Source organism: Leuresthes tenuis, unplaced genomic scaffold (assembly GCF_036924035.1).
Source record: "Leuresthes tenuis unplaced genomic scaffold, fLeuTen1.0.hap1 SCAF_8, whole genome shotgun sequence".
Taxonomy (NCBI): Eukaryota; Metazoa; Chordata; class Actinopteri; order Atheriniformes; family Atherinopsidae; genus Leuresthes; species Leuresthes tenuis.
Window position 1 is genome coordinate 35,341,980 of NW_027325362.1, and position 27,867 is coordinate 35,369,846.

General features: G+C 40.9%; 1 protein-coding gene across 1 annotated transcript; it reads right to left on the reverse strand.

Annotated features, from left to right (window-relative positions):
* Nucleotides 1–1,873: 1,873 nt before the first annotated feature.
* Nucleotides 1,874–17,207, reverse strand: kcnk18 (potassium channel, subfamily K, member 18). Its single transcript, XM_072390416.1, has 3 exons — nucleotides 16,981–17,207; nucleotides 16,620–16,763; nucleotides 1,874–2,799 (listed from the first exon to the last, which is right to left on the reverse strand). The coding sequence occupies exons 1-3, from the start codon at nucleotides 17,204–17,206 to the stop codon at nucleotides 1,964–1,966; spliced, it is 1,206 nt and encodes a 401-aa protein (XP_072246517.1). The 5' UTR covers nucleotide 17,207; the 3' UTR covers nucleotides 1,874–1,963.
* Nucleotides 17,208–27,867: the final 10,660 nt, after the last annotated feature.

Sequence of the window (27,867 nt, forward strand, 5' to 3'; positions counted from 1 at the left end):
TGCCCAGAATGAGGTCATCACTTTGGCCCTTAATCACTAATGTTAGCTTGACTACTTTGCAATCATAGACCTCCATTTCCAGATCACACATGCCTAACGATATTGTCTTTGAGCCAGACAACTAGTTTGACAGTTTAACACAACTTGCTGCAGGAACTGTGGAATGGCAACGGAGCTCAGAGTGCAGGCCATTGATCCATAGCTCATATACAAACGTAACTGTCCACATAATTTAGTACTGTGTCTATTGTCTGTGTTGCACGTATATACATACTTGTGATAATTGTTGTTACTTATGTATATTACGAATCTATCTTTCAGAAACCTCTTAATAAATATGTTTTCAGACAAGAGAATGGAGAAACGGATGATTTTTTAAAAGCAAATTTTAATACTAGACTCTTGAATTGGATCTTTATTCCCCTAGAACAAAGGCCATAAAATCGTTTGATTGGATGAAATTGGAGTCTAAACCCATCTCATACCCATCTTCATGCTCTGCCTGCGTGAATCAAACAAAACCCGAAAAAATAGGAGAGAATTTTGAAGGAGAGATATAGGAAAATTAACTTCTAACAAAGATAATCATTGTGTTTTTTTGTCTTGTTAGACTGGCGCCTGTCGTTTTTTTACTTCCATGTGTTCCATGCTCTTTGTTTTTCTTGGCATATTTTAACCTTTGCTGCTATATTTTACATAGTAGTATAAAAAAGTGATTTTTGCTCCACACAAAAGTATTTTTCAAGCAAAGAGGAAGTGCGATTTTTGTCAAACTTTTTTGTTTTAGTGAACTTTTTTAAGTTGAATCGAAGGTCATCTCCCAAGAAATTTGGAAGCACACACCTTTGATTGATTGCAGTGTCAACACAGTCTAACAGTGCCACCATGTGGCCCATTGTGCCAGTACACCCCGGGAAACACTTTACAGCCCCACTGCTGGTAGAATGAAGTTATGTGACAAGTGGGGTTCCTTGTGAAAGTCCTCATCCACTGGTGTTGTCAGTCGCCCTTGTGTAGCTGGAGAAACAGTGAACCAGATTCATCAATCAGTGTATCAACCTATGCAACTCTGTCTGGCTCCACATGGCGGCAGATGGTACCGTGAGTGAGACAAGTCCCTTCCTGCCATGTAGCACCACAAGCACTGGTCACACACCAGTATAACCTGGTCAGCTACACTTTATGGTGGCTGGTTCAAGCAACATATGGACTCTTAACTCAGTGTTGTGTAGAAAATGATGGACAGACGGCTTGCTTGTCTTGATCAAACAATATAACCTATTTATAACATAAAGTGATGTACGTGAATATCAACACTTCTTTGAGCGGTTTCAGAATTTACAATGCAGTTATATTCATACTGTAAATATCCAAGACATTAACACATGACATTTTCACAGGGTGCTGTACTTGACGACCTACCTCAAGCACTTATCTCATTACTGGCAAAGTCTAAGAATGGCCAGTGGCTTGTGTTTACTAACTCAGAGAGAGGGCACCCCAGAGCTGACAAAAGTCAACAGAAAGGATATAATTATACTCAAAAGATGGTAAGTGGAATTAAAGATCACATAAACTCTGTTACATGTGTTCTGCCATACTAACTACAATAATTAGGTCATCTGTCATTCTCCTGTCTCAACCATTCTTCATCTGCTTCCCTTTTTTTTGTATCAAATCATACTATTTGGTTTCAAATTTGCTAAGCATATGGTGTCATTTAACTCTTCAGTAAACAACATTAATTTTTTTTCTTGGAATTGTACTATCAATATGCAGAATTTTGATATCATCATAGAATTCCTTTTGTACATGACATGCACACTTTTTATTTTTTGCATTCTTACAATAAGCAGCGCAATGAACCCACCGATCAAGCTTCAACAGGCATCTAATGGTGCCCTGATTCAGCAGTACAAGCTTGTCCAGGTCTTGTAAATGATAAAAAGAATCTTGTAATTACTTATTTATTTTCTTCATTTTGGAAAGTCTCCACCTTACCCCTGCTGATGAACTTGATGCACTTGCGATAACAACATACAATTCGTGTTTGGCTAAGCTTAAAGGCCATGGTCATGATAGCCATACCAACAATGATGAAAAGTGAGGTAAGCATGAAGTAGTTGGGGTGTTTGGGTATGATGTCACCAAAGCCAATGGTAGTGAGTGTGATGAAGCAGAAGTAGTAGGAGTCAAAGTCTTTAAATTCGGTTTCCCACAATGGCAATATCAAACCACCAAAGCAAATATATGCAAACACGATGAAAAGAATCAGTATAAAGGGTACATCCAGTGTATCCATTTCATCCCCTAAGCCTTTGAAGTCCCATATGACATATTCTCGAGGTGGTGGTATCTGCTGGTCTAGCTCTGGGCAGGAGAGGGTTCTGAGTAGTGGGCCCTTCTGCAGTAAGTTCTCCCTTGCCAGGATCTTTTCAAAAATGTCTTTGTTGTTTTCAAGTTGGATGGATTTATGCCGTACATCTGCCTGGCTGTGCAGTACCTGCCGGATGTCGAGGGGTTCACAGGTTACTGCATCATGACTGAAAACAAGAGTACCATCCTCAAGGGCCCGATGGCCTGAGTCAACTGTCTTCTCCTGAGTTTTCCATGGTGACCAGGTGTGGGAGCGAAGAACTTTGAGGAGGGTGTGGATGCGAATATAGGCTCTGGACATCACCAAAGCAAGAAAGTCTCCCACATCAAGGATTACCAGAAGCATGAGAGGAATACCCACCATAGCATATAAGACACATGCTACCTTACCAGGCAAGGTAACTGGATAGATCTCCCCATATCCTGCAACAACAGTGAAAAAACAGACATTTTAACTCAGTGAATAAGGCTCAGCTAAAATTCTTGAGCAGAATAGATACTGTCTGCCTGTAGACATTGCCTTTGCTGTTATTGGTAATTCAAGCTTGTGCATAACTTATGGTTTTAAGTATGAATTTACTAATGCTATATATACACGTATATATATATATATATATATATACGTATATATATGATCCCTGTGAATTGTTGATTGCTGAAACTTAAATATGCAATCTTTTGGGTCACTAGGGGGTAGAGGAAAATCTTAAGATCAAAGATATATCATCACATTTTAAGCCAAATACAAAGTGAATGCATAGTGAGTGTGATACCACCCACACATTATGGACAATCATTTTGGAGCCTTGGGTTTTTGACATTTTGTCTTCTTGGTATTCTGGAGTCAGAAGACAAGGGGTAGGTGAATCTATACCATTCTATACCAGTCTGATTATACCATTTACCAATAGCAAAGGAAATGTTAGAGAGATGTTAATATGAAGGAAACATAATTTCCCAAAGAATTACTTGAAATGAGCATGACTTAGTAATGTCCAAATGTCTTAAAGCATGTCCTACTGTGATTTGGTTGCAAAGATGACACGGTTGGTTTAAAGTGTTTGTGCCAATTCACCACAGTATCTTTTTTCACACAAAGCAGATTTTTTACACTACTTTACACTACAGTTCAGTTGAGCAATAGAATACATGTGCCCACCAATGCTGAACTGCTAACTGACTTTGAATTTGCATTTTTTCCGATATGCAAGTATGTCATTTTAAGACATTATGTTCCATCACCATAAAATTCATGCTTTCCTGACTGTGAAATTAATTATTAATATTGAATTAGTTGATTGATTGGTTTCTTTAACGATCGGACTTCCCCATTTCAGCACTTAATTTGATGATACCTAACTGAAAAACCTGAAGGAATCTATCAAATTTTTGTCAACTTAAGTAAAATGAGAATATTTGCGTACCTACATACACAAAGACTACAACAATTTAAGAAAACCTGTAGTTTCAATCAGGGTACGACAATGTACAATTTTGAATTCCAGTTGGACTTTTCAAAATCTAAATCAATTTCACTTTTAGAAATCTGGCAGAGAGCAGTGAACATTTCAGGATCTAAAAACTGACAACAGAGACATGATTGATGTTCCCAACTAACAGGATGGCATCAAAGACAATGTGCCTCTAAATTGCTAAGAAGCTTTTTGTGGTGATGTAAAAGGCATTATCCTCTCAAAGTGCCTTGTCTTGTGAGAGTTGTAGGCTTCCTGTTGCTGCTGAACCATTAGCCATTAACAAACATCCTTTTACCACTTATGTGTAGGAAACTAACAAATGTAGTAATGTAACTTTTGTGTGGTGATGCAGTTCAGCAGGATGTGACAAAAGATAAAATGTATAAATTGATCACAAATAAGTAACTACAAGGAAAATACATGTGACTAATAAGAATAGTTAATACAAATATGATCACTGAACTCTTGGTTTATCTAATAGAAAAACAACCATCTTTGATATATATATATATACATATTTACAGCACGGCAGAAATGGGAGGAATGTAATATTACTCTCTCTCTCCCTATATATATATATATATATATATATATATATGCTTAGTGATCTGATGATGCAAACACACCAGCATTAATGTTAAAAAATGTTAAAAAATATTCACATGCATTTAAATACATCAAGAGGAAAGTAGTTATGTGAATCACAGATGTGGAGATTAACACAGTATTTAGACATTGAGGATGTCACACCAGCAGGATGATTCATGGGCAAGTTTATATTGTTTCTTAGAGATGCTCCGAGGTTTTATTTCTCTCAGTCCCAGCATTTGTAATTCATGAGCCTTCCAAAACTGTTCCAACAAGAGTTTCCAAAGATGAACTGTTAACAGGGCACTGGTCCATAAGGCCAAACATGCAGAGAGCACAGGCCTGCTAGTCTTCAAATACTGTGAGCTTAAAAAAAACAAAACAGCTGCCATCTGATGAGACAGAGAGGCTACACTTAGACAAAAGGCAGTCACAATATTTTGTTGTTGGTCTACTTCTCAGTAAGTAATGGAATGCTCTCAGTGGGGTCCCTGAAATGACCACACCTTGCTTTAAACACTTTAATCTTCATTTAGATCTCAACATCTCAAAGAGTCATGATCGTACCACGAACAACTGTGGTGCTATTGCACTCAAAAAATAAAAATCTATCCACAGACAAAAATTAAAAGAGACACGAGGTATGAGGCCATAGTAGCTGGTAATGACTAGGATTTCATTAGGAAAAGTTATAGCTTTTATATTACATATCCAAGTTTGCTGATTCCATAATCAATGACAATGTTGATTATCATTATCAATTTGATTAAATTTAATTCAATATATATATATACACACACACACACACCAGTGCCAAATCACAACAAACGTCAACTCAGTGCACTTCAAAAATACAGGCCAGCTGAAGCCAATTATTACTTCTTAAAATAAAGTAATCTTAATCAGTTACCTTTCTTCAACAAGGGCAGCTTAAGGAGGAGCAGACTGTTTTAGACCAGTGTTTCGCAAACTTTGTCTGGGGACCCACTTTTTAAAGTTGATTAATCCTTGTGACCCAATTTACATTAGGCCTAGTTGTTCGAAAAGAAATTTGTGCATTAAATATTTAGGACTATTTTTTATTACCGGTTAAGCATCATCTTAAACAAGCCATTTAAAAATGATAGACATTTGATAAATCACAACTTTTAATTCACCTATTCTTGACCATGTCACGGACAGCAGGACACAGATTCAGGGTCGTTTCAGATCAAGAGTGTTTATTAATCACAAACAGGTTGAGGATCTCCAAACAGAGCAAACAAAAGGGCTGCGAAACTTCTAAAGCGCTCTCCTCAATAATTATGTTTGAGGAGGGTGCAGCTATGAAAACTATCAAAACTCTCTCCACTCCATGAGGAAAACATAAAGGACTATAAACCATTACAAATAAATCTTCACACTCTCCTAATGAGGCGGACTTAAACAAAAGAAGCTCTCGAAAACAGAGGCACTATGAAAATTTAACAATCAACTTAAAGCACTCCTTTAACGGAGGCACAACAGGATCACTGAAATTCAAAACACAAAATCACTCCAAAAACGGAGGAACAGAAACAGGCTATAGAACTTACCGTTGCATAAACTATGGCTATGGAATAACTTACAACAAAAATAGCGCTGAAGGAGGCTTGCTCAACTTCAGGCTCATGGATTCAAAACTGTGGATTCCGCGAGAGTGAGGCACGTAACATGTGGCAACACACTGGCACAAGACATGGGAGACGCAGACTATTTGAGCACATGAGGAGCCAAGGGGAACAGGTGGAAACACTTTGGAATCAGGGAAGACAATCAGACACTTGAAACAGGAGGAAGGGCAAGGTACCTGAAATGAGGGGGAAGTTAGCGATTTCAAAATAAAACAGGAAATGACGAGACATGAATCAAAACCTAAAGACGTGACAGACCACATATATTTAAGTAAATTGCAGCAAGGTGAAATAAATGCATCTCACAAGAGTTGACAGGGCATCTCATTGCTTTTATACTCCGATTAGTACAATCATTTGGTCAGCCAATCATTTATGGTCACAAAGAATAACATAGATAGCAAACTTGTCAACTTAGACATCTGGTTTGAACAGCGATATAAGATGTCTGAATTAAAACATATGCTAAGTCTCATTGAATTTAATATTGCTTCAATATCTTTTTGACTATTAAAAATTTATCAGGTAAATCCTTAAAGGGGAACTCCGATATTTTTAAACCTAGACCTTATTTCTGGCATGAAATATGTTTATCTACTCACCGAGAACAGCGAAAGTCGACGTCCTTCGAAAGCTATTTAGAAAACTCGCGATTGGCATATATCCATATAACGGAATGAACAGGGCAGGGACGATGCAGCCTCTAAATAAGGCATTATTTGTCTTTATTTCACCAATACTTTAAGAAGAATGAATAAATGAATGTGTAATATAGCTCTGTTAGCACATAGCTACTGTTATGTGGCTACTTGCAGCTGTAAGAGAGCTAACGGAGGGAATTCTACACACAACTCTACTGGGACCACGTCATCGACACGCATGGCTGCAGCACAGCTCATTCACTCCAGTAAGTCCATATTACTCAAAATCTCCGTTCACATTGTCAAAATGATAAATATCCTGCCATGTTGCACAGAACTAGCAGTAGCAAACTCTGTGTGAAGTTAGCTGACTGTCACAGAGAAAGGAGTAAATAAACTGTGCTCCAGGGGGGCATGTGGATGAAGTGGTCCCAGTAGAGTGCCTGTGTAGAATTCCCTCCGTTAGCTAGCCCTCCGAGCCTATCCAAGTTGCCATTGGGCAAAAGGCAGTATACACTCTGAGTGGATTGCCAGTCCATCGCAGAGCCAACACAGAGACAAACAACCATGGACCATGGTCTAGAATCAACAATTAACCTAACATGCATGTTTAGGATGGTGGAAGAGAACCCAGAAAGAACCCATGCCTACATTGGGAGAACATGCAAAAATCCAAACAGAAAGGCCCCAGCTGTGATTCAAACCAGGAACCCTCTTGTTGTGAGCTGAAAGTGCTACCCACCACAACACTGTGTAGCCTAATGATGGCATAAGTTAAAATCCATCCATCCATTTTCTATACACGTTTAATCAGGGTCAACCAGGGTCACAGAGGGACTGGAGCCTATTCCAGCTTCCAATGCAGGGTACACACTGGACAGGTTGCCAGTTCATCACAGGGCTACACAGACACAAATGAGACAAACAACCATCCACGTTCACACTCACTCTGTAACGGGTGGTGTATGGACCCAATTGCAGTACAAAGGAGTCAGAAGACAGTGGTAAAAAGTTCAAGGATTTACTGAGATTAGACAGACAGACAAACAAACGGTTTAGAAACCAGCAAACAGGAATCAGGAGAGGGGAGGAAAAGTTCTTGATCAGGGACAGAAGGCTGGGTCGAATTACCAGGAGGCAGAAGAAGCAGGGAATCAGGGTCGGTACCGGTAAAGCTGGCAGGAGACCGCTGGAAAGACTTGCATGGCAAAGAACAATCTGGCAAAGGATAGAGTGTGGAGCTGGTGACTATATGCTGGGCTGATTGCATGTGATGAGAGGCAGCTGTGTGCACACTTGAGTGGAGTGAACTGATGAGGTGTGTGTCGCTGACAGGCTGAGTGGGGCAGAAGCAGGATCAATGGAAGATTACTGATGGTAGGATGACTCAACTCTCAGCAGTGATGATTTCATGAGATTCTTCATCAATAAAATTGTTTCTATCAGAGAGAAGATTAATGGAAACCTTCCCATTATTATCACTGATGTATCATCAAGTAGAGGAGCTTTAGAAGTATCTTTCGAACCTGAATTGTATTTAGACAGCTTCTGTCCAGTTGATCTTTCTGAGCTAACAACAGCAATAGTCTCTTCTAAACCATCAACTTGTATGTTAGACCCAATCCCAACCAGACTGTTCAAGGAGGTTTTCCCCTTAATTGACACTTCCATATTGGATTTGATCAATCGGTCTTTGTTGATAGGATATGTCCCTCAGACTTTTAAGGTTGCTGTAATTAAACCTTTAATTAAAAAACCTACTCTTGATTCAGAAGTGTTGGCTAATTATCGACCCATATCCAATCTCCCTTTTTTGTCCAAAGTTCTTGAAAAAATAGTTGCAGCTCAACTTTGTGATCATTTACATAGAAATAATCTGTTTGAAGAGTTTCAGTCAGGATTCAGAGTGCATCATAGCACAGAAACAGCACTGGTGAAAGTTACCAATGATCTCCTCTTAGCCTCTGATAGCGGACTTGTTTCTGTGCTTGTCCTGTTGGATCTCAGTGCTGCATTTGATACGATCGATCACAGCATTCTGTTACAGAGACTTGAACATGTTATTGGGATTAAAGGAACTGCATTAGGCTGGTTTAAGTCATATTTATCTGATAGATTCCAGTTTGTTCTTGTAAATGAATAATCTTCCTCACACGTTGGAGTAAGTCATGGAGTTCCTCAGGGTTCTGTGCTTGGACCGATTCTTTTTACTTTATACATGCTTCCATTAGGTAACATTATCAGACAGCATGGCATAAATTTCCATTGTTATGCTGATGATACTCAGCTGTACTTATCTATGAAACCAGATGAAACCAACAGGTTGGTCAGACTACAAGCCTGTCTTAAAGACATAAAGACCTGGATGACTCAGAACTGTCTGCTTTTAAATTCAGACAAAACTGAAGTTGTTCTCTTTGGACCTGAGCGCTTCAGGGAGAAATTGTCTAGTTATATAGTTACTCTAGATGGTATTTCCTTGGCTTCTAGTTCTACAGTGAGGAACCTTGGAGTTATTTTTGACCAGAATTTATCATTCGACGCACATATAAAACTGGTTTCTAGGACTGCCTTCTTTCACCTTCGTAATATTGCTAAAATCAGGAACATCCTGTCTCAGGGTGATGCAGAGAAACTAGTTCATGCATTTGTTACTTCAAGATTGGACTACTGTAATTCCTTATTATTGGGCTGTCCCACATATTCTCTGAAAAGCCTCCAGCTGATCCAAAATGCTGCAGCCAGAGTTCTGATGAGAACTAACAGGAGAGATCATGTTTCTCCAGTTTTAGCTTCTCTTCATTGGCTCCCTGTTAAATTCAGAATAGAATTTAAGATTCTTCTTCTCACATATAAAGTTCTTAATGACCGAGCTCCATCATATCTTAAAGATTTAATTGTAAGATATTTTCCTAACAGAGCACTTCGCTCCCAAACTGCAGGTTTACTTGTTGTTCCCAAAGTTTCTAAAAGTAGAATGGGAGGTAGAGCCTTCAGTTATCAGGCCCCTCTCTTGTGGAATAAGCTGCCAGTAAATGTCCGGGAAGCAGACACCCTTTCCACTTTTAAGATTAGGCTTAAAACTTTTCTTTTCGATAAAGCTTATAGTTAGGGATGGCTCAGGTAATCCTGAAACATCCCATAGTTAAGCTGCTATAGGCTTAGACTGCTGGGGGACCTCATCTGTCACACCTTTCCTCACTTTGCTCTCTTTTTCCCCCTGTTTAATTTCAAAATTGATTTTATGTACATGTGACATTATTGTGATTATTAACCTATGTTTCCCTGTTCCAACAGATATCCTTTGAATGGCGTCATGGTGTTTTTCCCCCCTCTTTTCCCTCTTTTCTGTCTTCTCAAACCCCAGCTGGTCGAGGCGGATGGCCACCCTTCCTGAGTCTGGTTCTGCCAGAGGTTTCTTCCTGTTAAAAGGGAGTCGTTCCTTTCCACAGTTGCCACAGGCACGCTCAGGACGGGAGATTGGACTGAAGACACATTTCGGTGCAATCTGTTGGTTTCCTTAGCTAGGATATTAATTTTTTGAATTGGCTCTATATGAATTAATTGGATTATGATTACAATGAATTGAATTCCAATTGGCTTGAATTGGACTATATTACTTAAGTGCCTTGAGATGACAATTGTTGTAATCTGGCGCTATATAAATAAAATTGAATTGAATTGAATTGAATTAAACTGTGACACACTCCGAGGGACAATTTAGGGTCACCGATTAACCTGACATGCATGTTTTTGGGCAGTGGGAGGAAGCCGGGGGAGTACCAAGAGAGAACCCATGCATAAATGGGGAGAAAATGCAAACTCCACACAGAAAGTAATTTCTAAGGCAATTATAAAACATGTTACCAAAATAAGTCTTGGGTAGTCGGACTCCCGTGTGTACTCCAAACATGGGTAAGGTCAGAGGTGGTGTAATTTCCTCCTCAGTCAACAAGACCACTGTTGTGTTTGGGTCTATTGGGCATTTATTAAATGGTTCATCAAAGTATTCAATACATTCGTGTTTGACAGTGCGGAAGATAGTGAAAAGATGGATGCGATGCTTAGTAAATTTGTTGCTCACTGTCCCTAAAAAACACGACATACGAAAGATACGTGTTTCAGTCACTGATGTAGCAGCAACACAAACCCTTTGATAGTTTCCTGACAGACGTGTGGCTACAGCACAGTCGTGCAACTTTGCAAATGCTGAAAGACTCAACGATCAAGGACCAGATTGTTTTCGATGTGGAGGACAAAAAGGTCAGAGAAAGAATTGTAAAGAAACAGAGCAGACGCTTCTCCAAAAGAAAAGAGGGAAAGAAAGGAAAATCTGTGAACTTAGTGGCGGATCCTGATCTTAGTGATGCTTTTTTTTTGGCAGTGTGAAAATATACCAAAACAGAAGCCAGAACAAGAAAATAAGGTCACAGGTGTCATGATCATGCTTAGCTGTGGTGTTGTTTTGGTTTCTTGATCTTGGGCGGGGCTGAACAGATTTCCAGGAAGCCTGAGGCGGAGTCTGGTTGGCTCTTGCTCTCACACTTGTTCCTTGTCTGCCCTCATCAAGAGGAAACTCAACAAGAGTAAATGTGAGTTTGGAGTTCAAGAAATCCTCTTCCTTCGAGACAAGCTCGCTGCACAATCTGTCAAGTCTGACCAAGAAAAAATAAATGCAATACAGAACATGCTACGCATCATGGGAATGGTCAACTTCGTAGGGAAATCCATTCCAAACCTGAGTGCTAGAACATCGCACATATCACTGAGCTCCTCCACAGTGACTGTGAGTTTAAATGAGAAGCCAAACATGAACACAAGAGGCAGATACTCAAAAACACACTGTCGGGGTGTGACGGGGAGGGGTTTCTCTGTGGGCCGACAGATTTGGCGTGTTGAGGGGGGTTGCCGCTGTGTGTTCACAAGGGTGATGGCTCTGTGATAGAAAGTGTTCTTGAGTCTAGTTGTGTGTGCATACAATGCTGTGTAGCACCTGCCGGATGGTAGGGGGGTGAAAAAGTTGTGAGCTGGGTGGGAAGTGGTTTTCCGGGTGCAGCGTGTCCTAAAGATCTCCTCCAGACCAGAGAGCCGGTGATCCTCTCTGCTGTCTTGATGATGCGCTGGAGTGACTTCCTGTTTTCTACGGTGCAATCAGAGTACCACGCTGTGATGCAGTAGGTGATCACTGACTCGATGGCTGACCTGCAGAAGTTTACCAGCAGCTGTTGGGGAAGTTGCGCTTTTTTCAGGCACCTCAGGAAATGTAGTCTCTGGAGCCCTTTCTTGGCCATTGTCGTGGTGTTGGTGGTCCAAATCCCAACCTGATTGATGACTTATGACACCGAGGTACTTGAAGTTCTGCCAGGATCATCTCCTTCGTTTTTTGGCGTTGAGGATCAGGGTGTCATCCCGGCTCCAGCTCTTCAAGTTCTCGACCTCTGGTCTGTAGGCTGACTCATTGTTGTTCGTGATTGCACTAACTCGATGGTGTCCTTTACAAACTTAATGATGGTGTTAGCATCAGGGGAGGGTTTGCAGTCATGTGTGCATAGAGAGAAGAGGAGGGGGCTCAGCACATACCCCGGTGGTGTTCTGGTTTTGAGTGTAATGGAGGGGGAGCTTTCCCATGCGCACAATCTGTGGTCTGCCCTCAGTGACACAAGTATGTGTTGAGGCCCAGGTGGTTCAGCTTTGTGGCCAGTTTGTCCGAGGGGGATGGTGTTGAAAGCAGACCTATACTCTAGTGCCCTGCATAGGACTGTTTTCTTCATCCCGCTCCCGCTGAATTTCTGACCATTACCTCCCACACCGTGTGTTACACTCCCGCCCGCACCCGCAAAACTTTGAGAATTTATGCCCGCGCAATAATAGAGATGCATTGATTTTGTGTCTTCTCCCATTCGCAGGAGAAAACACGTAATTTTATAGGCTATTAATAAAGAGATTTACGGACAATTGAGAAACTTCTCCAAATGTCAGACTTGCCTTGCTTTGTCTTTGTGCTGTAAAGACCTTCTTTGAGCTTCCTTTCCACATCATTTATTGACATCATGTCGCTAGGCTACATCCAGGGCCCGCAGTGTTTTTTTTATCCAGCTGCTCCTGCCCGCAGCAAAGTTCATATCGCCCGCTCCCGTGAGATTTGAGTTGGGTTCCGCGGGACTCAATCAATGCAGCCCTCAACTATAATCTATAAATAGCATCCGCACATAGCAGCCTACGCATCCAGGGCCGTGACAAAATTTGAATGCCAATATGCTCAGATCGAAAAGGAATGTTTGGAGCAGTTTAACAGTTATGTATATGGACTGCCACCCTTCAGTCTCCTTGAGTACAGTGGTTATTGATGAAGATGTAGAGGCACGACTTTGAACTGATATACACTCCAGCAAAGCATAGAACAATGCAAAAGGAGGGAAAGAGAGTCAGTTTTCTGACCTGGAATTAACAAAAACATTGAGATGCTAATAATCAAATGTTACACATACCAGAAACACAGGAACAAGCAGAGCAAGGAGCCCATGATTGTGGCTGACATACCACCAGCACCATGGCATGAAGTAGGAATGGACTTGTTTCATCTCAGGGGTAAAGACTATTTAGTGGTAATTGACTACTTCTCTCATTTTCATGAACCTGCCTTCCTTGTAAACACAGAGGGAACGGCATCTGATTGTGAATTTACCAGCCATCAGGATGTGTTCCCCCTGTTAGTATGGACAAATTAGGATGAAAAAATGGAAGGAGGAAAAAATTCAGGATTTATTGGTTAAGAGGTAACAAGTGGGCAGTATGAATCTCAAAGCTATGTGAACCTGCCTTCCTTGTAAACACAGGGGAGCGGTATCGGATAGAGAATTTCCCTTTATCAGGATGTGCATTCCCTGCTGTAACAGACCAAAAGCAGTGACAGAATCTCTGTACCCATATATTATACTCAAACGTGCAAATATTCAGTAATTTACTATTCAGTATTGTCTCATTGAATTCCAACTGTTACGACTCTGTAGGAGCATACGTGACACTTGATTAGTAATAAGACTATGACATTTTTATCTTGTACAAAATTTATGAATGCAAATTTTCACATAGAATCCACATTCAAAGGGAAACCTCTCTACCCAGTACGAATTTCTTATATACATTACAGTATTTGTTACTGTCAAAGACATAAGTATATGGTGAATATAAACATGAAGAAAGTCAACTTTTAAAAATGCGACTCAAATCAAATTAAATTTATATGGCACCTTTCATACTTAAAAACAACACAAAGTGCCTCACAGAGGCTAAAAAACAACAATGATAAAACATACCAACTCTCCCACCCCCAAAAATACCTAGAGAGACACCGAGACATACAGACACACACCCTCACACACGCACGCACACAAGCTCAGACCCACTGCGCCTATCAGACAGAGACATGGCCGGGCACCCAGACCTAAGGCAAAGAAAAAGCCACCTTGGGGGCCAACAACACAGGGAGCGCCGTCACAGAGACAGCCCCGACCCGGGCAGACATGAGGCCCCACACCAAGGTCCTCCATTCACCCGGTCCAGAGCAGTCCACAGAACAGAACCCCGTCAGTGGACCAAAAGCAGCTCCCAGCGTGGTAGGCCCCCATGAGGAAACACTGGAGCTAAAAACTGAAAGATCAAAACAGTAAAATAAGATAAAAAGGTCCAGCCCCCCCGCGACCCGACCAACGAATTAAGCGGGTATAAAAAATGGATGGAAGATAAAAAGGTGAAAAATGAACAAAATAGATTAAATGCTTTTCAACTTGCATAGTTAAAACATAAAGGCGTTAAAACATATTTAAAATAATATAGAACAAAAATTAAATATGATAAAAAAAATGTTCTTGGAAAAAAATTAAACTGCAAAAAAAAAAAAGATGGCCTTTACACTCTGTGGTAATTCTGTGGTATGAGCACACTTATATGGAAATGAGTTTTCAGCGAGAGCGGGCTTTTTTTCCTCATGTTGAAGGGGCAGAGCTTTGGTGGACCTGGAGGGGAACAATTTCAATGCAATTCTCGAGGAATAAATATCTTCAGAAAATAATAGAATAAGTAATTTAGAAAAGAGAATAATACACATGATATATAAATGACATTATAATTATATTGTGATGTAGTCATGTAATGATATAGAAAATATTTCTAATATTAAAAGAGGATAAGAGACAGTTGATGAGCATGAGTAATTGTTGTGAAAAACCTGAAAATATGAAACATTTATTAAAAAATGGGAAAAAGTGCACGAATAAAAAGGGAACTACTGACAATGAAAAAAAAGGGTTAAATTAAGCAACAAAAAAAAGAGACCGATGCTTTTATATGAACCTAAAGTGAATTGTTTTACAGACAACTTGACGACACAGAACACTTCGGACCACTCCCTCCATCATGTCATGACCATGCTTAGCTGTGTTTGTTTGGTTTCTGGGTCTTAGCAGATTCCCGGTCTTAGGTTGAGCAGATTGTCATCCTGTCTCAGTGGGAATCTGAAAACCTAGTCCATGCATTTGTTTTTTCAAGATTGAAATAAAAACTGTAATTTTTTCATAATTAGGCTGTCGAGAACACCAAGATCATATTTCTCCAGATTTGCTTCTCTTCATTGGCTCCCTGTTAGATTCAGAAATTCATCTCCTCACATGCAAAGCTTTTACTGACCAAACTCCATTGTTTCTTAAAGATCTCTGACTTATGTATTTTCCCAACAGAGCACTTCACTCACAGGCTTACTTGTGGTACTAATGGAAAGCAGAGACTTTGTTCAACAGCCATCTCTCTTGTGGAACCAGCTCCCAGTTTGGGTTTGGGTGGCAGACACCCTCACTACATTTAAAATTAGGTTTAAAGCCTTCCTTACTATTAAAGCTTATAGTTAGGACTGGCTTGAATTACCCTGAGCCACCCCTTTAATTATGCTGTAATAAGCCAAGATAGCTAAGGTACATCCTATGATGCACTGAACATCTCTTCTCATTCTGCTCTCCTCACTCTACATTTATAACGTATAAGAAGTTTAATAAGGGTGATCTGATACATTTAATTTATTCTTTCTTGCAACTTGGGATTTTTCTACTACTTCCCTGCCACTCCCCTCTTTTCCATATTGCCAAACCTTTCATATTAATTAAGACATCACTGCTTTGGTCCAATGGTCTTACTGCTTCTTTGCTCATCCAGCCAATCAGTCTCTTTTCCATTCTTTTACAATCTCAATTCTGCTGTCATTCTCCATCTAGACTCCTCCTCTTACTTCCTCCTGTAGTCCACCTTCTCCACTTGGCCTAGATGGAGTCTCAACAGAAGCCTACCAACAACGTCTATAGGGTATTTTCTATTATCCATCATGCCGCGCTCTGATGCAACATCATCTAACCGCCAAATTTTCCAATTCTTTGTCCAACAAACTTTATTTTGATCATTTGGACACCAATAAATTTGTGTCAACCATTCATTTAATCTATCTGAAATGGCATTAGCTGTGAAGTACAACTACGAACAGAAGCCTATTTTTGGAGAAAGTGCAGAGCAAATCTTCTGAACAAGTTATCAAATTCTCTGGTGCTCGTGACAAAATATGTCAGAAAAGTGCTTAAGTCATACAGTCAAACATATTGCAGGTAAAAAATCTAATAAAACCAAATAATAAAACAATAAAAATAAAGACTGTGGTTAATATTTTTAGGATAGTTTCACTGGTCCTGCCAAATGTTACAGTGGCTTGTATTGATATTGAATGATATGGTACTGTTGGTTGATAAGCCATGCTATACATATATAAATAGATAGATTGGATTGATTTGTAATTCTTTGACTTTTTACTGATATTTGGAGTCTGCAGATTTGATCATATACTGACTTACCAACTGTTGTGAATACAGTGCAACAGAAGAACATGGAGCCCCAAAAATTCCATCTGCTGGGTCTTTGGAACCATAAAGAGTTAAACTTCTTCATCTTTTCTTCCACATTGTTCACTACATCTTCATGTGTGCAGGAGTTGTTACCTGAAATTAAGGTGTAAAAATCTGAGCGAAACTCAAATCGATATAGGTATAGATGAGCCATTTATAAAATAGTTGATTAATTAAAAGTTAATTTAGAAATTAATCTTAAATAAGCCTCAAATGATCACATATTTAACTGGCAATAAATTCTGTCTTGTCAAGTTATTATAAACACAATTAACAAGTCTGTTAAAATAGAGTATTTATGCCAACTTACTGGCGTTCTGGACGATGTAGACAATCTCACCCAGAAACTCTCGGTATTTCCTGTCGGTGGTGGAAGGGCTCCCTCCTTCAATGTACTGGAAAATGAGCGCACCTAGCACCGCATAGGCAACTAGAGTGCCACACAATATAAAATGAGGAAAGAATATCCAGAAACGCTCTGCACATTTTCTAGACTCGTTTTTAACACTCATTCTTTTCTTTGCTGTCACTGGCATCTCTCTCTCTCGTGGCTGCGTGTCACTTATTGACGAATTATGTCTGTCTACTGTTAACTGCTGGGTAGTCTCGGGGATTTAAGTAAAGTTAGAAAGATATTCACAGATTCGGACTTCCGGGATCAATAAGTCAAGCAAACGTTGTCAAAACACAAATGATGCCTCTGTCCCGTCGTGAGCTGCGAGCTGGACAGATAACACTGATGTTCATGCGCAGCCGGCAGCCGTGCGAGTGCGCAGGGACCGTCTGCAAATTGCAACACAAGAGCTGTAAACAAAAATCAATAACTCCACGGTTGTACAGGATAGAGGCGCTAAAATCACTCCACACATCAGCATTCTCCTAATGACCATAGTATAACAGCTGTTATGGAAAAAACAGGTTCTGCATAATTTCTGTAATGTTTTACTATTCTGCTCAATCAAAAAAAACTTCAATAGTAATCAATAACTTTACTGTTATAAAGTACATACGCTACAAACTCACTCCACACATCAGTTTTGGTGATTATTTTTCTATTTTTATTAATCATTAATAACGTCAATAATAATCAATAACTTCATTGTTATACGGTACAAATTCACTACACACCAGCAGTCTCCTCCTGGTCATACTACAACAGCTCTTTTGGAGAAAAAAAGGTTTGGCATAATCTTGGTGTTTTTTTATTTATTTATTTTTTTTTAATCATTAACTTCAATTGTAATCAATAACTTCACTGTTATACAGTACAGACCCTTCAAACTCCCTGCACATGTCAGCAGTATCCTCCTGGACATACGACAACAGCTGTTTTGGTACAAAAACGTTTGGTATAATTTTAGTACTTCTTTTATATTGTTATTAATTTGTGATTGCACCATTATGATTCATCACACATCAACGGTCTCCTGCTCCATTCGTCCCTCACTTGTGAACAAGACCCCGAGATACTTGAACTCCTCCACTTGGGGAAGGATCTCATTCCCAACCCGGAGAGAGCATTCCACCCTTTTCCTGCTGAGGACCATGGTCTCGGATTTGGAGGTGCTGATTCTCATCCCAGCACATTCAGCTCTCCAGTGAGAGCTGAAGGTAACAGAACCATATCATGTGCAAAAAACAGAGACCTGATTCTGAGGTCGCCAACCGGACCCCCTCAATGCCATGGCTGCACCTAGAAATTCTGTCCATAAAAATTATGAACGGAATCGGTGACAAAGGGCAGCCCTGACAGAGTCCAACCCTCACCGGAAACACGTCCGACTTATTGCCGGCAATGTGGACCAAACTCTGACACAGAGACCGAACGGCTCCTATCAAGGGGTCTGGCACTCCATACTCCTGGACCACCCCCCCAGGACTCCCCGAAGGACACGGTCGAACGCCTTCTCCAAGTCCACAAAACACATGTAGACTGGTTGGGTGAACTCCCATGCACTCTCCAGGACTCTGCTGAGGGTATAGAGCTGGTCCACTGTTCCATGGCCAGGACTAAAACCACACTGCTCCTCCTGAATCCAAGATTCGACTATCCGACAGATCCTCCTCTCCAGTACCCCCGGATAGACCTTACCAGGGAGGCTGAGGAGTGTGATCCCCCCTGTAGTTGGAAAACACCCTCCGGTCCCCCTTTTTAAAGAGGGGGGCCACCACCCCAATCTGCCAGCCCAGTGGCACTGTCCCCGATTGCCACGCAATGTTGCAGAGGTGTGTCAACCAAGATCAGCCCTACAACATCCAGAGCCTTGAGGAACTCCGGATGGACCTCATCCACCCCTGGGGCCTTGCCACCGAGGAGCTGTTTTGACCACCTCGGCAACCTCAGCCCCAGAAATGGGAGGCCCCGTCTCTGAGCTCTCGGTCTATGCTTCCTCATCTGAAGACATGTCGGTAGGATTGAGGAGGTCCATGAAGTATTCCCCCCACCTACTCACAACATCCCTAGTTGAGGTCAGGAGAGCCCCGTCCCCACCATACTGCTTCCAGAGTCCCACTGGCCAAAAAGGCCTATTGGACTCCTTCTTCAGCTTGACGGGTTTGGAGGTTGCTACCTCGACAGGCACTGATCACCTTACGGCCACAGCTTTGGTCAGCCGCCTCAACAATGGAGGCATAGAACATGACCCATTCGGACTTAGTGCCCCCCCACCTCCTCCTGGACATGGTTAAAGCTCTGCAGGAGGTGGGAGTTAAAACTCCTCCTGACAGGGGATTCTGCCAAATGTTCCCAGCAAACCCTCACAATATGTTTGACCCTGCCAGGTCTGATCGGCATCCTCCCCCACCAGGGGAGCCAACTCACCACCAGGTGGTGATCAGCTGACAGCTCCGCTCCTCTCTTTACCCGAGTGTCCAGGACATACTGCCGGAAGTCCGACGATACACCCGAAAAGTCGATCATCAAACTGCGGCCTAGGGTGTCCTGGTGCCAAGTGCACATATGGACACCTTCATGCCTGAAGATGGTGTTCGTTATGGACAGTCCATGACGAGCACAGAACTCCAACAACAGAACACCACTCTGATTAAGATCAGGGGGGCTGTACCTCCCAATCACACTCTTCCAGGTCTCACTGTCATTGCCCACGTGAGCACTGAAGTACCCCAGCAGAACGAGGGCGTCTCCTGCAGGAGCAGTCTCCAGTGCCTCCTCCAGGGTGCTTAAGTACAAACAACAGTCAGGACCTGTCCCCCCACCCAAAGGCGGAGGTAGGCTAACCTCTGGTCCACTGTGGACGAGAGGGTGGTCTACCTCTGCCGGACTGTGTGCCCGGGGGCATATGAGTATGCCCACACCTGCTCTGCGCCTCTCACCATGGGCAACTCCAGAGTGAAAGAGAGTCCAACCCCTCTCAAGGAGACTGGTTCCAGAGCCCAAGCCATGTGTCGAGGTGAGTCCAACAATATCTAGCCGGAACCGCTCAGCCTAGCGCACCAGCTCTGGCTCCTTCCCCAACAGAGAGGTGACATTCCACAACCCAAGAGCCAGCTTCAGTAGCCGAGGATCACACCGCCAAGGTCTCTGTCTTCGGCTGCTACCCAGTTCACGTTTCACCCGACCCCCTTGGCCCCTCTCACGGGTGGTGAGGCCGTTGAAAGAGGGACCCAAGTTATATTTTATTGCCAAACATTTTTGGTCCAAAACAGCTGTTGTAGTATGACCAGAGGATACTGCCGACATGCGAAGGGAGTTTGGAGGGTCTGTACTGTATAACAGTGAAGTTATTGATTATTATTGAAGTTATTAATGATTAATAAAAATAGAAAAATAATATCCAAAACTGATGTGTGGAGTGAGTTTGTAGCGTATGTACGTTATAACAGTAAAATTATTGATTACTGTTGAAGTTTTTTTTGATTAAACAGAATTGTAAAAAATTACCAAAATTATGCAGAACCTGTTGTCCATAACAGCTGCTAAACTATGATGTGTGGGGTGATTTTAGCATCTTTATCCTGTACAACCGTGGAGTTATTGATTTTTGTTTACAGCGCTTGTATTGCAATTTGCAGACGGTCCCTGCGCATTCGCACGGCTGCGTATATAGATCAATGTTATCCGTTCAGCTCGCAGCCAGGAAGGCTTATTTTTGTACAAATCGGGGTTTTTGTCCTTGCAGCTCGTAGTGTATGCTATTACGACGGGACAGAGGCATCATTTGTGTTTTGACAACGTTTGGCTTCAGACTTATTGATCCTGGATGTCCGAATCTGTGAATATCTTTCCAACTTTTACTTAAGTGTCAAAATATTATAACGACTTCTGAGAGACCGTGGCTCAAAGAACAATATGCAAATTTATTTCTAACTGACAGCAACTGTGTTAGGTGAGTTAAGCCTAGCTGCTGAATATTAAGAATAAGAAGCCATTCTCGACACATCTTTATGCTTAAACTGAAAATGTCATAAGAACAACTTGAATACGATTTTGAAGCCGCTGTAAACCGGTGAAAGGGTGTGAAATTCACTCAGAGAAATCGAAGCTGACAGGTTACAGTTTCATTGTTATAGTTAATGTTTCCTTTCTGAGTACCGAATGTAATCCTGATGCAAAAGATGGATGATTATTGAACAAAATAACTATATGCACTCCTTTCTACGTTTAATATTGTACGTACTTTAACTAATATAAGGAGCAGCCGAACATGTATAAATAACAAACTCTTTGGTCAAACAGGCCAAGCTACAGAATAATGTATGAAAAGACAATAGTTATTAGTTTTCAAATATTTAGTGTGTAATACTTGATCTTATGTGTCTGCATGAGAGCTGTATTCATTAACTTAAACTTAAGTTAAGTTAGAAGTTAATTCAATTCAATTCAATTCAATTCAGTTTTATTTATATAGCGCCAAATTACAACAATTGTCATCTCAAGGCACTTAAATAATACAGACCATTTCAAGCCAATTGGAATTCAATTCATTGTAATCATAATCCAATTAAATCCAATTAATTAATTTCAAAATAATCCAATTCATTCATATAGAGCCAATTCAAAAAACAATATCCTATAGCTAAGGAAACCAACAGATTTCACCAAAACTTGTCTTCAGTCCAATCTCCCGTCCTGAGAGTGCCTGAGGCGACTGTGGAAAGGAACGACTCCCTTTTAACAGGAAGAAACCTCTGGCAGAACCAGAACCAGGAAGGGTGGCCATCCGCCTCGACCAGCTGGGGTTTGAGAAGACAGAAAAGAGGGAAAAGAGGGGGGAAAAACACCATAACGCCATTCAAAGGATATCTGTTGGAACAGGGAAACACAAGTTAATAACCACAATAATGTCACATGTACATAATATAATTTGAGAAATTACACAGGGGGAAAAAGAGAGCAAAGTGAGGAAAGGTGTGACAGATGAGGTCCCCCAGCAGTCTAAGCCTATAGCAGCTTAACTATGGGATGTTTCAGGATTACCTGAGCCATCCCTAACTATAAACTTTATCAAAAAGGAAAGTTTTAAGCCTAATCATAAAAGTGGAAAGGGTGTCTGCTTCCCGGACATTTACTGGCAGCTTATTCCACAAGAGAGGAGCCTGAAAACTAGTATCCAAAGAGAACAACTTCAGCAGACAGTTCTGAGTCATCCAGGTCTTTATGTCTTTAAGACAGGCTTGTAGTCTGACCAACCTATTGGTTTCATCTGGTTTCATAGATAAGTATCATCAGCATAACAATGGAAATTTATGCTAAATTTATGATAATGTTACCTAATGGAAGCATGTATGAATTAAAAAGAATTGGTCCAAGCACGGGTCTGCACCGTCACCTCACAGCAAGAGGGTTCCAGGTTCGATCCCTGCCTGGGGCCTTTCTGTGTGGAGTTTGCATGTTCTCCCCGTGTATGCGTGGGTTCTCTCCGGGTTCTCCGGCTTCCTCCCACCATCCAAAAAAACATGCATAACATGCATGTTAGGTTAATTGGTGACTCCACATTGTCCGTAGGAGTGAGTGTGAGAGTGCATGGTTGTTTGTCTCGTTTGTCTATACGTGGCCCTGTGATGGACCTGTCCAGGGTGTACCCCGCCTTTCGCCCGATGACTGCTGGGATAGGCTCCAGCCCACCCGCTACCCGATTAACAGATTGACGGTATAGAAAATGGATGGATGGATGGTCCAAGCACAGAACCCAGAGGAACTCCATGACTTACTCCAATGTGTGAGGAAGATTCTTCATTTACAAGAACTGGAATCTATCAGATAAATATGACTTAAACCAGCCTAATGCAGTTCCTTTAATCCCAATAACATGTTCAAGTCTCTGTAACAGAATGCTGTGATCGATTGTATAAAATGCAGCACTGAGATCAAACAGGACAATTACAGAAACAAGTCCGCTATCAGAGGCTAAGAGGAGATCATTGGTAACTTTCACCAGTGCTGCTTCTGTGCTATGATGCACTCTGAATCCTGACTGAAACTCTTCAAACAGATTATTTCTGTGTAAATGATCACAAAGTTGAGCTGCAACTATTTTTTCAAGAACTTTGGACAAAAAAGGGAGATTGGATATGGGTCGATAATTAGCCAACACTTCTGAATCAAGAGTAGGTTTTTTAATTAAAGGTTTAATTACAGCAACCTTAAAAGTCTGAGGTACATATCCTATCAACAAAGACCGATTGATCAAATCCAATATGGAAGTGTCAATTAAGGGGAAAACCTCCTTGAACAGTCTGGTTGGGATTGGGTCTAACATACAAGTTGATGGTTTAGAAGAGACTATTGCTGTTGTTAGCTCAGAGAGATCAACTGGACAGAAGCTGTCTAAATACAAATCAGGTTTGAAAGATACTTCTAAAGCTGCTCTACTTGATGATACATCAGTGATAATAGTGGGAAGGATTCCATTAATCTTCTCTCTGATAGAAACAATTTTATTGATGAAGAATCTCATGAAATCATCACTGCTGAGAGTTAAAGGAATACATGGCTCAACAGAGCTCGGACTCTTTGTCAGCCTGGCAACAGTGCTGAAAAGAAACCTGGGATTATCCTTATTCTCTTCTATCAATAATGAATAATAAGCAGTTCTAGCTTTACGAAGTGCTTTCTTATACGTTATTAAACTTTCCATCTTTCCAGACAAATTGAGACTATTCTAAATTAGAGAAACGCCACTGTCTCTCCAGCTTTCTTGCAGTCTGCTTTAAAGCAGCTGTGAATTATACCAAGGAGCCAACCTCTTCTGACTGATTACCTTCCTTTTCAGAGGGGCAACATTAACCAGTGTTGTACGCATTGAAACTATAGTGCTGTCAACAAGAGAGTCAAGTTCTACCGGAGTAAAGTTTAGGTAGCCGTCCTCTGTCATATCAGCACATGGCAGTGAAGAAAAGGATGATGAAATCAACTCTTTAAATCTGGTTACAGCATTCTGTGATAGACACTTTTTATATGTAAATTTATTCTCAGAAGCTGTATAGTCAAGTAATGTAAATTCAAAACATTAAAAAATGGTCAGACAAGACAGGGTTATGAGGGAACACTGTTAACTGTTCACTCTCAATGCCATAAGTCAGCACAAGGTCAAGGGTATGATTAAGGCAGTGAGTAGGTCTGTGAACACTTTGAGAAAATCCAATAGAGTCTAATATAGAATTAAAGTTAATATTTAGGCTGTCATTTTCAACATCTACATGAATATTAAAGTCACCCACTACAATGACTTTATCTGTACTCAGCACTAACTGGGATAAAAACTGAGAATTCAGACAGAAACTCAGAATAAGGGCCAGGTGGACGATACACAACAACAAACACAAGAGGTTTCTGTGATTTCCACTTTGAATGGGAAAAACTGAGAATCAGAGATTCAAAAGAGCTAAAACTAATCTTGGGTCTAGGACTGATTAGTAACCCTGATCTGAAGATAGCTGCCACTCCTCCTCCTCTACCTGTGGTTGGAGGAACATGAACATTTAAATAGTCAGAGGGAGTTGATTCATTAATGCTAACATGATCCTCCTGCTGCAGCCAGGTTTCTGTCAGACAAAATATATCAATATGATGATCACAGATCAAATCACTCACTAACAGAGACTTCAAAGGGAGAGATCTAATATTCAGCAAACCACATTTAATAGTTTGATGTTTTTGTTCAGTTAAAGTTTTTGTTTTAAATTTTTTTTTTTTTGCACAAGAGGATTTTTTCCTTTTGTGTTTTTTGATTGAGGGGGGGGGCAGCATCAGGTGGGAAGCCGCAGAGACGTGTGTAAGACTACAACTCTGCATCCTGGTCTCAACCCTGGGTTGTCATGTTTTTGGATGACTAATAAATTCGTCCATATTTCTAGAAATTAGAAGAGCTCCTTCCAAAGTGGGATGGATGCCTTCTCTCCTCATCAGACCAGGTTTTCTCCAGAAAGATTGCCAATTATCTATGTAGCCCACGTAGTATTCTGGACACCATCTAGACAACCAGCGATTGAATGAGGACATGCGGCTAAACATGTCATCGCTGGTCAGATTTGGCAGGGGTCCAGAGAAAACTACGGAGTCCGACATTGTTTTAGCAAAATTACACAGCGATGCAACATTAATTTTAGTGACCTCCGATTGGCGTAACCGGGTGTCATTACCGCCGACGTGAATAACTATTTTACCGTATTTACGTTTATCCTTAGCCAGCAGTTTTAAATAGGATTCTATGTCGCCCGCTCTGGCCCCTGGAATGCATTTGACTATGGTCGCTGGTGTCTCTAATGCCACGTTTCTGACTATAGAGCTGCCAATTACCAGGGTTCTGTCCTCAGCGGGTGTGTCGCTGAGTGGGGAAAATCTATTTGAAACGTGGACAGGTTGATGGTGAACCACGGGCTTGACTTTAGTACTATGACTCTTCTTCCTGACAGTCACCCAGCCACTCTTAAGTCCCGGCTGCTCGGGATCTGCTCGGGGACGACTAACAGAGCTAGCTACGCTAGGTGGCTCCGCACTGACTAAAGGGGCCTGGCTCGCTATCGGGTGGTTTTCAACAGTGCAGAGCCGAGCTTCCAATTCAGATAACCTTGCCTCCAAAACTACAAAAAGACTACATTTGTTACATGTACCATTACCACTAAAGGAGGCAGAGGAGTAACTAAACATCTGACACACGGAGCAGGTGAAAGCAGGAGATGGAGGAAGAGAACTGGTAGCCATGCTAAGCTAGAGAACCCGACACACCGCTAAAAAGTGTAAAATAAAGACTAAGGATCTGTAAGACTGAGCGTTAGAATATAACAAGTATGCGATAGAGTTAACTCTGCAAGATGTGTAAATTATATGGAGATATTGATGTCTGACTTGGCAGGGCTAACTAGGAAGATGAATATTAACATTTTCAGTTAGCAAAATTTTTTTGGCTACTTGTGTGAAAAAGATTTAAGGCAAAAAAGCAAATCTTGCAGCAGCAAATTGTCGGGTTACCAGGGGACTCAGGACACAGGTGCAGGGTCGTGTGGGTTGCAAGAAGGTTTTTTTTTATTGTTTAAAGGCAGCACACAGAGCATAGCAATGCAGGGCGATCTCCTGGCAGCGCAAAAGGAAAGCCTATGAAAAAACCTAAGCGCTCTCCTCAGTAACCTAGTGGAGGAAGAGCGCAGCTATGAAAGTTACAAACATAAAACTCTCCAACTGGGAGGAAAACAGAAAAGTTATGAACATTAATCAAAACAAAGTCATGCTCTCAAAACAAGGCGGAGTAAAACAAAAGACGCACTCTGACCAAACAGAGACTCTAACGATAAACTTAAATCTCTCCTTTAACGGAGGCGACTATGAAACGTTACAACAAAAATCACTCCTTGCAAACGGACGAAAAACAAAGCTATGAAACTTACCGTGTCGATAAATAAACTAAGGCTATGGATAGGAATAAATTACAAAACAAGGAAGCACTGCAGGAGGATCGCTCACTGCAGGCTCGTGGAACTGTGGCTCGAGGAACAAAGGGCTGGTAATGATGCTCAAGTGGTGAGACACATACTGGCACAAGACAAGGGAAACACAGACTATTTGAACACATGAAGGACCAAGGGGAGCAGGTGGAAACACTTTGGAATCAAGGAAGACAATGAGACGCTTGACACGGGAGGAAGGGCAAGATACCTGAAACGAGAGGAGAAGGTCAGTGATTTTTCAAAATAAAACAGGAAATGACGAGACAAGACATGGAACAGAAAATAAAACGAGACACAAATAAACTTCATCCCTATAGTTTAACCAGCTGGGAAGATGATATGATACTTTATAGCGATCTAGGATTACAATAGGGGAGATATTAGCACTCAGTTGAGACTGTGTTCTGGCTGAGCAGTTCCACTTCGGAAATTGTGGAGCACCAAAAGTATAAATGTGCAAGAGTTTTGTAAGTAGCAAAACACTGACAGTTTGACAAATGGCAGAATGAAGAGGCTGTGTTAATTTGCATATTCACAGATAATATAACTCATATTCCAAAAAAGCATATTAAAATGTAAAGAAAAACAGAACACAATTATTTGCAAATATATGAAGCAATAATTCATTATAGAATATGAAAAACAGCACTTGTTTCCCACTGTATAGCATCCCCTCTTACTCTAAGAACAATCTGTACACATCTGGAACTGAGACCAGTTGCTGGACCTTTTGGAGAGGAATGTTGTCCCATTCTTGTCTAATATAGGATTCTAGCTGCTCAACAGTCCTGGGCCTTCTTTGATGTATTTTGTGTCATGATGCTCCAGATGTTTTCAGTTGGTGAGAGGTCTGAACTGCAAGCAGGTAAGTCCAACACCCTAACCCATACTATTGAAACAAAAGCAATATGTAGTTTAGCTTTGTCTTGCCACAACATTCAACATCTTCCTTGAAAAAAGACACTTTAGTGCACTTATTGCACTAAAACCTGCACTCAAAAAAGTCAACTAAGGCACCTGTTGGATTTGCTAAATAGAAATGTGTCCATAAAACATACACCTATTGTAATTGTGTTTCTTAAATGGTTATTTTTAGTTGGTTTTACTTAATTATTTTTTATTTAGATTAATTAAATCAACTTTATTCAGTGCAATAAAGGGTAACTACTTCAAATCAGTAACTTCAAAATTGATATTTAATGCGCATGCTTAGAGTTCCCACATGGAAAGAAAGAAGTGGGGCAACTGATTAACGTCAACAGCTAATTCAAGGAAAGCTGTACATTTCCTAATT